Source organism: Canis lupus, chromosome 1 (assembly GCF_003254725.2).
Source record: "Canis lupus dingo isolate Sandy chromosome 1, ASM325472v2, whole genome shotgun sequence".
Lineage (NCBI taxonomy): Eukaryota > Metazoa > Chordata > Mammalia > Carnivora > Canidae > Canis > Canis lupus.
The window spans coordinates 76,181,907-76,195,108 of NC_064243.1; the positions used below are offsets into that span (position 1 = coordinate 76,181,907).

General features: G+C 44.5%; 1 protein-coding gene across 3 annotated transcripts in view; it reads left to right on the plus strand.

The window, feature by feature from the left end:
• The window catches only part of FRMD3 (FERM domain containing 3), a 294,321-nt gene that overhangs the window by 215,838 nt on the left and 65,281 nt on the right, over positions 1–13,202 (plus strand). For all 3 annotated transcript variants that reach the window (XM_025423226.3, XM_025423225.3, XM_049116366.1), the window contains 2 exons: positions 2,196–2,259; positions 3,467–3,555. In XM_025423226.3, the coding sequence (XP_025279011.1) occupies positions 2,196–2,259; positions 3,467–3,555 (153 nt within the window). The remainder of the gene's footprint in view (positions 1–2,195; positions 2,260–3,466; positions 3,556–13,202) is intronic.

Here is a 13,202-nt window from a genome sequence, read left to right on the forward strand (position 1 = left end):
AACGGTTTAGGCAAAGAATGAGAAGGCTGAACATACGTGTGATATGGTAAAGGCTCAGTCTTGTTCATACCTTCAGCTTGATTCAGTTTCCTCCCCGATGGCCCCTGACAGTCTGTCACTCCTGTCACGTCTAACTGGGTGGTGGGCCCCTCCTGTGGCCTGAAGTTCTTCCTGATGGGCCAGTGGGCATCCACCTTCAGTCCTGGATTGGAAATGCTCTTGCACTTACCTAAACGTCTGTTTAGTGGTTCTGTTAGCTTGAGGGTTTCTTCCAGCACCCCTTTATCAACACCCCCACTTGTGCACTGTCCTCTTGGTACCTCCCAGCTCCCTTTCAAATCTTCTCTGCTGGGCTAGCATCAGTCAGCTAATACCCACTCCACTCTTATACATTCTGCTCTTCTTTATGACCAGCCCTCTTTTTTCTGAGGTCCCCGATTTCATCAATCTCTTCCTTAACCTCTCTTTTGTTCAGTTCATACTTTGTGCTCCTCTCTGCACCCACTTGTTCTCTTTCTCCACAATGAGCACTCTCAAAACTCTTAATCACCTAGCTTTTCTGAGCCTCTGTGTACTTATTCATAAGATGGGAATCACTTACATCTGTCTGTTTTACAGGGAAGAAAGTGGTTGGGGGAGAAGAAAATGCAACTGTGTTGTGAGCGGTGGGATTCGTGAATTCTGATATCTCGTATACGTGTGGCATGATGGGGTGAACAGTTTTCTTCTCTGTTTTCCTGCACCTTGGAAAAAAGGGTATTCATCACTCTTCAGGTCATTCCAGAGTAATCTCCCTAGGGATTCCTGTTGACTTTGGGAAGCATGGATAATCTGGGGACTTTTCCCATCCTACCCAGGACCACAGAAGACTTGAGGGTTAGATCCTCAGGTTTATGAATTGCTTGAGTTTTGAAGTAATTAGGGGAGAGCCTGACATGTCTCAAGTGCAGATTAATTGCATGTCTCTCTCCCTTGGGCTTCTATTTCTTCTTGGGTCCACTAAAGAGTTGAGACGGACAATACCCAGACCATTTGTTCCTGGATTCTGCATCTTGGTGTTCCTGGTGGGTTGCTGTCATCCCCATATCCTTCTAGCCTCTGGAACAGCCATGGATATGTTACCAAAACAAATTTTATTCCCACGTTAATCCTGGTTTTGTTTTGTTTTTGTTTTTTAACATCCACTGAGCTTTGTCACTCTTGCAAATCCTCTCCGAAGTTCAAGCAGCTTAATGTGGCCACACTGTTCTTTTTCCCTCAGGAAAAACACAGGAGCAGAAATCCCTCTTCTAGAAGTTAGATCAAAGGAATAAAAATAGAATTGTCTCTCTCTTTACACAAATCTTCTCACCAAGGAGGTGACCTAGGTTCCCTATTTCAGGCAGATTTTAACTGAGCAGCTCCTTAAGATAAAACCTAAAGTCACTCTTTTGGCTACAATGTGTCAAGCTGTCCTCACAATTCTGAGCATCTCAATATTTAATAAAACTTATTCTAGGGATCCCTGGGTGGCGCAGCGGTTTAGCGCCTGCCTTTGGCCCAGGGCGCGGTCCTGGAGACCCGGGATTGAGTCCCACGTCGGGCTCCTGGTGCATGGAGCCTGCTTCTCCCTCTGCCTGTGTCTCTGCCTCTCTCTCTCTCTCTGTGCGACTATCATAAAAAAACAAAACCAAAACCAAAAACAAAACAAAACAAAAAACAAAAAAACTTACTCTACCACAAGCAGGGAGAGCAGAAATGAAAATTTGTGTGTGTGTTCCTTGAAGATGAATGTGAAAGGGTGAGGGAGACTGATACTGTGAATCCATATCGTTTCATTACCGAACCTGAAATAATCACATTCTTCCTACCTCGCAAAGTGGGCTGGTCAATTAATATTGTTTTGGTCGTTAATGTTCACAAAATCTCCAGAGTTCCTTGGAAGAAAGATGCTGCTTGACTGTAAAAAATGGAAGAAGTAATTCTGAGCTGCCTCTGGATCCTCTCTTAGGAAGGAAATTGCTGTATAATTCATTTGGGGGCTATTCACTGCTCATTAGGCCTTCACTGATAATAAGATAATATCTTGTTTCATTGCAGCCAGCTTGGTATCTGCGAGTCAGCCAGATTCCTAGGGGAAACGAAGGTACCTTGGATAGCTGCCACTTTTTTTTTTTTTTTTTTTCTCCTCACCCAAAGAGATTTTCTTTTCTTAGGCCAGATGTCTGCAAATTGAAGTTTGAAGGGAAGACATTTTATGTGATTGGCACCCAGAAGGAGGTCAGTGACTGCTTTTCTAATGACGTGTAGTTGTATGTACATGTGTGAGGGTGTGTGTGTGTGCACCAGAAAGACATGACCATGAAATGTGCCTTTAGTATTGTAGCCCACCACTTTGAAGTTTATGATGTAATAGAAGCTATATGCTAAACATTTTAGAGATAAGCAAATAGTGGGTTTGCACATTTAAGAACAAAGTGAAATGAATCAGTCAGAGAAAGACAAATGCACATATGATCTCACTCATATGTAGAATTTAAGAAACAAAACAAATGAACATAGGGGAAAGGAAGGGAAAATAAAATAAAATGAAAACAGAGGGAAGCAAATGGTAAGCTTAACTCTAGGAGAGAAACTGAGGGTCGCTAGAGAGGAGTTGAGTGGGGAATGGGGAAACTGGGTGATGGGCATTAAGGAAGGTATGTAAATTCTACCCCTGAACCAAATAACACATTATATGTTAACTAAATTGAATTTAAATTAAAAATTAAAAAAGAAAAGAAAGTCCGTGAGCAATGCTTGACAGTATACTGCTGTGTAGAAAATATACTGGGATAGAAAATGGAACCTCCTCCTGAAACTAATATTACACTGTGTGTTAATTAACTGAAATTTAAATTAATAAAAAAGAAAGAAAATGGAACCTCCTTCTACCTCTGTAATCTACCAAAATACAGATTTATGAAACAAGCAAAGAATACTTCCAAATCTAGATATTCAACCACTGCTGGTGAGAGTTTTAGAAATAGAATCTAGACATCCCAGGAGTCTTAAGACCAGATGCAGGTTGGGTTCATCAGGGAAGAGGCATCTGGAGAGATGGCCAGCATGGAAGCTTTGAGCCTCAGAGCTAGGTCTGGAGGGTTGCAGATTTTCTTGGCCATAGTTTTCAGATAAAGCACCAGTTATTCAGCAGTGACAGATAAGTTTTTAAACGAGTACAAGTCTGATCACGAGGCAGGTGATTCCTGGGTTGTCAAGAAGGATTGTGATGCTGGTTTTTGTTAGAAACAGGGCCCAGCTAGATTCATGATATCTGCAAAGAGTGAGGGAGGCAGGGGGCACCGTTTCAAGAACACTTTTAAGACCATAGTAATGCCCGAGTTACTTTTAACATGTTGGGCAGGTGTGGGGTTACAGATTGGTAAATACCTTAAAAGATAAACTATGTTTCACATGCCCTTTCTTGTTTTGTCTTTTTTATTAGAAAAAAGCCATGTTGGCATTCCATACTTCAACACCAGCTGCCTGCAAACATCTTTGGAAGTGTGGGGTGGAGAACCAGGCCTTTTATAAGTGCGTAGCTTTTATTCATTTAATCATAGATTGTAAAAGCATCCATCGAACCATTTATGTTCTGCAAATAGCTGCATATGCATTTCTTTTAAATCAGTTCTTTTTATTGTATTTAAGGGAATTGTAAATTTGGTGCATTGTGCAGGGTGACTCTCAACCACTGTTGGCCCATCCAGCCGTGAGCTCCACGAGTGATGCCCATAGAATTGCAATGAGCACTTTTTTTTTTTTTTTTTTTGCATTGCTATTTCCATCCAACATGTCACAGAATCTGTGTTTGGTTGGGTGCCCCCACTGGAAGCAGACTTTGAGAAAAGTTGAGTGCAAGTGGTTTCTTAGGGATGTGGTTTCTGAACATACCCATAGGACAATTGGGAAGGGAGGTAGAGCAGCAAGTGGCACAGGGCTCGTGATCGATCAGGTCACTGCTGAGAGCAGTGTGCTTAGCTCTGCTGGGGAACTCTGTCATACTGTGGAACATGCCTCCCAGTTCTCCCACTGACCAGCAAAGGGCCTGGGCTATTTGTCTACCAATTCTCCATTCATTTTGGTTGAAGGCCATTTCAGAGGGCAGAGTAATACTCTCTGGCTTACTCGGAGTGTGGGCTGAATGTGCTCTCACAACCAGAGAAATCAAGCTTTGGCAGAGAGCCACAGGTGTTTATAGTAAAGAAGCCTGCAGCATACAGAGATGAGAGCCAAAAGTTTGCGGGTGGAATCTAGGATCTTGGCAAGTCAGTACTGGACAGGACTTCAGAAACCATCCATAAAGCTCTCAGGTTTATTTGTTTGTTTCTTTCTTCTTTAAGATTTTATTTATTTATTCATTCATTCATTCATCATTCATTCATTCATTCATTCATGCGAGACACAGAGAGAGAGGCAGAGACATAGGCAGAGGGAGAAGCAGGCTCCCTATGGGGAGCCCAATGAGGGACTGGATCCCAGGACCCCAGGATCATGACATGAGCCAAAGGCAGATGCTCAATCACTGAGTCACCCAGGTGCCCAGCTCTCAGGTTTCTAAAGAGCTTCAAATTTAGGATCTTCCCACTGAATTCCAGCTTCTCCTCTTTGAGACACACTTGTTGATTTGGAAGAGCGGTGGTGAAGGATGCAGTCAGGAGCCCAGGCCAGCCCTGCCCAGGGTATCAACTGGCCCCTGGTGCTCATTCAGGCAACCTTTGCTTGGTCTCCCCCTGCCCCCCTGCCCTGATTTCTGCCTTGCTCATTAGACTCATGTCTCTGAAAATGCTGACTCTCTGAACCTCTCTGGCTTTGGCTGACAAGGATCAAGAGAATGAATGCTTGGACAATCTTTTTCAAATCCTTTTTTATCCACAGAACTCTTTTCTCAAATTGAAAAAAAGATAAAAATAGAGGAACTATGGTTGTTGGGGACCAGAGTTGGGATTGGAGACTGGAGACCCTTCACCTGTTGTTCACTGCTTCTCAGGAGCTCGAGTGACCAGTTGTCTGCATTTGCTCAGGCTTCCCCAGTCTTAGCATTGAGAGTCCTGTGTCCTGGGAGAACCCTCAGTCCTGGAAGATCCTATCAGGGGCATAGTTTGAAAGCCCTTAGATGAGATGACCTCCAAAATGCTGTGTATCAAAAGACCTTCCTGCAACCATCTTCGCCTCAAGCCACCAGTAGGTCCCGTGAGGTGTTTGGGAACTGTACATTAGGGCAACTGATTGCCTCTGAAATCATGTCCAGGCCTGTTCACACCCACGAGAGCTGAGAGACGAAGATGTAGACGGTTTGATGCTCTGTCTAGTGGAGGCCTGTGCATACATAACAGAACAGCTTGCTGCTGTTCTTAATTATTTGAAAAATTGAGATCATATACCATAAAAGTCACCATTTTATTTTATTTTTTTATTTATTTTATTTTTTTTTAAAGTCACCATTTTAAAGTATATACTCAGTGGTTTTAAGTATAATTCACAAAGTCACGCAACTATCACCACTGTCAGATTCCGGAACATTTTTATCCCCGCCAAAAGAAACCTTGCATCCATTAATAGTCACTCCTCATTCCCCCTCTCCCCAGACCTTGGCAACTACTGGTTTACTTTCCATGTTTATGGATTCACCCCTTCTGGATATTTTATATAAACAGAGTTGTAAACTCTGTGGCCTTTTGTGCCTGGCTTCTTTCACTGAAGGTAATGTTTTCAAGGTTTATCATGTGGTAACAGGCATCAGAACTTCATTTCTTTCCATGACTGCATAATAATCTATGGTTTGGCTATACCACATTTTGTTTATCCATTCACCAGCCGATGGACATTTGGGTTGTTCCCTCATTTTAGCTATTATGAATAATGCTGCTATGAATATTCATAGCAAAGTTTTTCTGTGGACAGTTCTATTAGGTTTATACCTAGGAATGAAGTTTTTGGATCATCGGGTAACTCTATACTTATTTTTCTGAGGAACTGACAAACTATTTTTGGAGCTTAAGCTTTTGGAAGTCTTAAGTTCCTCCTTTAATGAAATCATCTGGTTCCTGTCAGGGGATAATTCAGACTCATGTAGTTAGTCATTTTGAATGAATATTTTCTCACAAATGATCGAGCTGGTAGATGGAGTTTTAGAAACAAAGCAAAACAAGATGGATCATGACCTATTTCATTGTAGATTTTTATGTACATATTTATACTACATCAGATCTCTCTGATGGTAGGAACTAGGCTCTGTTTATCTTTGTGTTTGCCAAAGACCCCAGGTAAAAATATTTCAAAAAATATTTCCTGGATCGATTGATGAGGATCAATTGATGAGGAAATGATTCCTATCCTCAGGAGATTTGTGTTTCATAGGGAACCAAAAGGGAAGTATAAATAAAATGCTGGAGGGCACCCCAGAGGAGGGGCGAGTCTTGCTGCCAGGGGAGCCAGGAGGTGGAAGTCTTTTTCAGATGAAGAAAGGACATTCTGGGTAAGAGACCAAGGCAGAAAGATGGAAGACACTGAGGAAGATGAGCAGCTACGCATGCTGGAGTAGAGGGTACATGACGTAGACAGGGAGGAGATGAGGGGCCAGACACAGAGGGTTCAGCCATCATGAAACAGGCAACAGAGGAGCGAAGGGTGTGGTTGATGGTTGCTGACCACAGGCAGTGGAAGGGGCCAGAGTAGAAGAGAACACCCAGTGGATAGACCTTTTAGAGGCTTCTCAATAAGCCTTTCTGGGGAGGAGTTTAGCACAGTTTTGAAGATCCTTTAGGTGAAATCATAGGATCTCTATCAAAGAATGATTTAGGACATAAATTAGTTCTTTTGCACACACATTGTTTTATCATGTGTGAGGGAGTTATGAATTGATGGAATCAAAGACAAAAACAGAATTGAGTAATATTCCATTGTGTATATATATACATACCACATCTTCTTTATCCATTCATCTTTCGATGGACACTGAGGCTCCTTCCACAGTTTGGCTATTGTGAACATGGTGCTATGAACATTGGGGTGCAGGTGTTTCAGCTTTTCACTGCATCCGTATCTTTGGGGTAAATCCCCAGTAGTGCTATTACTCAGCCATTAGAAAGGACAAATACCCACCATTTGCTTCGACATGGATGGAACTGGAGAGTATTATGCTGAGTGAAGTAAGTCAATTAGGACAAGGACAATTAGGAGAAGGACAATCATTATATGGCTTCACTCATATGAGGAATATAAAAAATAGTGAAAGGGATTATAGGGGAAAGGAGAGAAAATGAGTGGGAAAAATCAGAGAGGGTGACAAAACATGAGAGACTCCTAACTCTGGGAAATGAACAAGGGGTAGTGGAAGGGGAAGTGGGAGGGGGAATGGGGTGACTGGGTGACAGGCACTGAGGGGGGGCACTTGATGGGATGAGCACTGGGTGTTATACTATATGTTGGCAAATCGAACTCCAATAAAAAAATATACAAAAAAAAACAGAATTGAAAGGAGGGAAAGAAGGAGAAAAACCTGCAGACTGGGGAATTTGTTTTGCACATTTTAGGGTATACACGTTAACTGGCAACTAGTAAAGAGGTCAGTGTGGTAATTCTATCATTAGATGGGCCAACTAGGCATATCAGAGGAATCCCTCTCAGTCTTCTGTGGCTGCTTCTGAAGACCTGGTGGTTTGGTAGTCAGCACAAATTTTGTATACAGATTTCCCTTGACTTACCATGGGGCCAGATAAACCCATTCTAAGTTAAAATACCATACATGGAACCACATACATTGAGGTTCCATTGAGGTTCTTGTACAGAGGTGACCAAGTCCTTGTGGTTCTGCTTTGCTTAGGTCAGGCTACCCCATTTTCTCATGAAGACATCTAATCCCTAATATTTGTACTGCTCTGAGTTTTCTTGGAAACTTTTGTTTCTTTATTGTTCCATAATCATCTCTGTTCCTTATGGAGAAGGAAAGATGTCACCTGTTCTTTTTTTTTTTAATTTATTTTTTATTGGTGTTCAATTTACTACTGACCAGACTATATGACCTTGGACAAACCTGGCTTCAGCCTTCTCCTAGTGTTAATGAGCATGGGCCTTGGAAGTGAAAGACTTGGCTTAGAGTCTTGACTGTCACTAGTACTGTGGTCTGGAACAAAGCCCTTACACTCTGAGCCCCAATTTTGTTTTTCATCTGTAAAAGGTGATCGGTAGTACCTGCAGGGCAGTGATTAGTTGTCCCAGGCACAGTGACCGTCGATGAACGGTGGCTGCAGCAGTGACCATGACCACTACCCCCTCCAGTAATGACAAAAGGGTTTTGAGTGCCAGTTGGTCCCAGAGCCCTGTCCTTTGACTCTGATGGGTTCTGATTCTGTTAAGTTCAAGGGCAAGTGCCTGTTTCTAGCTCTGTTGAACTGGTACTGCATTGTAATGGTTTCAGCTGGCAGAGCAAGGTCCGGATTTTGTTTCTTGGGTTGGGTGTGATTTGCTCCCTCTTTTTCTACTTCACCTGTCATAGGAACAGGCAGGCCCGGTAGCCCAAGTCTAAGAATTCCCTTGTGTGCTTTTAAGATATGAATGTGCTGCTAGTTGTTGGCTGGCCTGGGGCCACCGATCTGATTTGAAAACCCTGGCTCTGAGATCTGCTGCCTGGGAATGGAGTCCAAAACTCTGGTAGACAGTCACCATTTCAGAGATGCCTTTATGCCATGTGTTTTCTAGGTGCTGCCACCCCCAGGGTGCTGGTTCCCTGAAAGCACACAGATTCACTGAAGATTTCAGTGGCTCAGGGAGTTTCCATTCAGTGAGTCTGTCACACACACCTGCTTTATGCCATGCACTGTGCTAGGCACTGGGGACACTGTACAGGCTCAAATTATGCTCTTAGTCCCCAACTTTGTCCACGATTGTGTAGGGCATAAAGGCAGTCCCTAAGAAATTTCTTACCCAGAGTTTGGTATGCGTTTTGTCAGAGAAACAGAACACTTGGTAGGTAAGGATCCTGAGAACTCCCTATATCAGAGCCTCTCACACTTTATTGAGCACATGACTTATGTGGAAATCCTGTAAGAATGTGGATTCTGATTCAGTAGATCCAAGTGGGGCATCATATTTCTTCTTCTCCTCCTCCTCCTCCCTCCTTCCTCCTTGTCCTCCTCCTCTTCCTTCTTTTTCTTCTTCTTCTTTTAAAGATTTATTTATTTGAGAGAAAGAGAGAGACAGGAGGGGGATGAGCAGAGGGAGAAGGAGAGAATCTCAAGCAGACTCCTTGCTGAGTGTGGAGGGCGATTTGGGGTCAGTCCCACAACCCATGAGATCATGATTTGAGCCGAAATCAAGAGCCTAATGCTTAACTGACCGAGCTCCCCCAGCACCCCTGAGGTCCATATTTCTAATAAGGTCCCTGGTGAAGCTGCGCTGCAGGCCCATGGACCACACTTTGAGTACTAATGTTCTAAAGCAGTGCTTCTCAGCACTGACTGCACATTAGGACCACCTGGGGGAGCTTTAAAAAAAAACACCAAGTTGTGAACATTACGCTAAGTGGAAAGAAGCCAGACATAAAAGGCCACATATTGTACGATTCTATTTGTTTGAAATGTCCAGAATAGAGAAATGTAAGAGACAGACAGTAGATTGGCACTTGTCTAGCCCTGGGAGTGGACGAGATGAGGAGGGTAATGGGAGGTTGGTTTTTCCTGGGGCAATGAAAATGATTTCTCATTTTAAAAAATTTGTGAATTATATTAAAGACCACTGAAGTGTGCAGTCTAAAAGGGTGAACCCCATGCTATGTGGGTTATATCTCAATCAATTTGTTATTTAAAAAAATCAGAATCTGGGATGAGGGATCTAGATATTGGTAGAAATAAATCTTTTACATGTGGTGCTAATGTGCAGGCTAGGGTTAAATGCTCTAATCCAGTGATTCTCAAAGTAGGGACTGTAAATCCGCATCAGCATCTCCTGGAAACTTGCTGGAGATGCAGATTCCTGGGCATCACCCCAGCCTCACAACCAGAAACTTGTGTTTTGAGAATCGTGCCATGTGAATCTGATGCTCTTTGAAGTCTGAGAACCTGCATGGCTAACACGTTATTTTAAAAATACAGACAGAAAAAAAAAAATAAAATAAATAAAAAAATAAAAATACAGACAGACCTGGATTTGCAATCAAGTTCCTCCAGCTTCTATTGTATTACCATTAAGTGACTTAACCCCTCTATGCCTCAGTTTCCTCTCATAAAAAGGTGGAGGAGGGCGCTGTGAGGATAAACTAATATGTTTGAGATGCTTCGGATGGCATATGGCCCATAGTAGGTGCTCAGTAATAACCTGTTTTTACTGCGGTGGTTACTCCAGAAGCTGTACCCGTGATAAAATGGGAAATTATATTGTTAATTCTAGAAGTGAATTCTTAGAGCACCATCCAGGATCTCCACAGCACCTAGCCTGACCTCCATCCCCAGCATGTATAGTAGCAGGTGCCAGGGGAGAGGTCAGAGGCAGGGGCGAGGGGCGGTGTGCTGGTGCAGGGCTGGGCTGTGTGTGTATCTCAGGATGCTGTTCCTGACTGAGCACTTTGCACATCCCAGGCACCATCTGCATGCACGGCACATTGTACACATGTTACCACATTCAAAACACAGCTTCAGCCTCAGGACTGGGCAGAGCTCCCTAATGCGGGGGGAGGAGGTCTCTGGGTCCAGTGGCTGCCCTGGCAGTTCTGGGGTAGGGGTGGTGGGGAGCTGTGGCAAGGCCACCATGTGGATACACAGTTGCTGTCAAGCCAGGTGTTGGTAAATGGGGGAGCTTGTGGATTTCTCTGTGAGGTCAGATGTTTGAGAACAGTCTTCTGTAGCTTCTGTGCTGGGATTGTGATGGGGAGTTGGAGATGGCAGTGGGGAGAGGGTGGGTGAGGAAGAAGGCTGGAGGAGAGAGAATTTCTTTTTAGCTAGGTTATGCATTCTTGCCTGCAGTGGGCAGACTTTTGCTCTGGGCTCATTGTTGATGTGAGAGCCTGGTGAACTGAACATCAGTGCTTATCAGCTAGTTGGGATTTTTTTTTTAATATTTTATTTATTTATGAGAGAGAGAGAGAGGCAGAGGGAGAAGCAGGCTCCCTGTAAGGAGCCTGATGCAAGACTCGATCTCAGGACCCTGGGATCAAGCCCTGAGCCAAAGGCAGATGTTCAACCGCTGAGCCACTCAGGTACCCTTAGAGCATAAAGGGTCTCTTACTGGCTGCAGAGGGTTTGGAACAGTTCCCCCAGAATCTTCATGGCCCAGAGGACTGGCTTAGGTGGCTGATTAGTGAGAAGTCAATGGAGAGGTTTTGAGAGTGATATTAGGAAGGGAGGGAAACTTAAACAATGAATAGGTGCTATCAAATGATTTGATCTCATTTAACTCTCCTCAGAATACCATTGTAATTAAGTATTGTCATACCTTCCCCCCCTTAAAAAAGTCATGGAGAAATTAAGGCTTAGAAAAGCTATATGACTTGCCCAAGGTCGCAGGACCAAAAGCGGGTAGGATCCTTGGGCCTCTGCTCTTCCAGGTAAAACACCCCCTCTTGGGTCATTCAAGGAGAATCTGGGGACTCAGAGGTTGGAATGACATCAGGGTGTTTGATGAAAAAACAAACTCCTGGACTCACTATAGACCTGCTGAATGAGAATCTCTAGTGACCAAGCCTAAGCACTGGCATTCTAACCCTTATTCCAGGTGCTGCTGGCATACAGCCAGGTTTGGGAACAGCTGGAGGCGTGTCCTATCACGTGGCCACCTTTCTGTTCCCCTGACCATCTCCCTCCATCCTCCCGTGCTTCCCATTTCTTGGGGGTTTCTGTTGTTCAGGCTCTCTCGGAATAACCCTCCTGGTATACACCCCCTCCCTGTTCAAATTTATTTGAAGCTCCCAACCCCAACGCGATTGGGCATCTACCTGCACGCTTGGAAGGGTGAGGAGTTGGTAAAGCTCTGGGGAGAGTGTCTCTGAGCAAACGACATGACACAAGCACTCATCAGCTGCCTGAAAGAAGCTAATGACGTTTCTACTCCTCACGTCCTGAGCAGGCAGGCTGTTCACTTTTTCTGCAAAACATGTCCTCTGAGGTTTTGTGTAGATGCAGCGCAGTTGAGAGCCTCCCACCAAGAGGCTGCTCTGGTGGGACAGGCAGCGGCCTCCTCTGAGGCCCTGGAGGAGCAGAGCTGGGGCTGAACCCTTGAAAAGCAGAGCCGCTCCCTCTCCCCACAAGGGGCTCCCTCCAGCAGCTGGGCTTACCTCACCATTTTATGCTTTTGGTATCTTCTATAAGCTGGGCACAGAGCTGCCTTTGAAAACTCCAATTAAGGCTCTTTTTCTTTTTTAATTAATGTTTTTATTGAAGTATAGTCGGTACAATGTAACATTACTTTCATGGGTTAAAAACTCCAATTAAGTCTCTTTGTCTTTTTAGCAGACTACCTTGCCCCAGAACAGTAATAACAAACACTGAAAAAAGCAGAAGCTCTTTAAAGGTCCCTGTCGCCTACCTCTGAGGCTTGGGAGCAACCACCCTGCCAAGAAGATGGGCAGGAGATGAAGACGGCCCTTTTCTCAGGCTCCCTGAGAAACGTAGATAACAACGTGTTGGGTTCACGGCTCCCTGGGGCTGGGGTGGTGGTGGCGGGGGCAGGTGCACCCCGGGCATGTGTGTCCTCGCTGGAGGAGGAGGGCCCCCTGGGACTCTGTCCCATGTTAGCACAGCTTGCTGGGGATTTTTATCCTCTTGACTGCGTGTGGATCCACAGCCCAGCTCTGGCCAGCAGCCCGCACTGCGTGTACCAGGTGTCAGGAGCCTCCTGGGTGGGATCTCATAGGCTGTACCTCCCTCCCCAGGTTACCCCCTCCCCTCCTGTCTCATTCTCCCTGTGCTTTTTCTGTCCCCAGTGCCCTTCTGTGTTGTCTCAGTCCCTTTGCAGAGGTGGAAGGGGAGAAGGGGCTTCTTTGCAAAAGAGCGTTCCTCTGGCTTTCCATTGTTCTGAGGAAAAGGCCAAAATCCTTAACTAGCATAGCTCAAGGTCAGGTCCTGCTAAATGAGGGGGAAAATGTATGTGTTGGGGCTTGTAATGACAATAATAATAATAACGTGGGGAGATGCACATCTGATCTTTTTAGTTCCTCCAGTGCTTAAGCTCTCTGGGCTTTATGCCTGCTG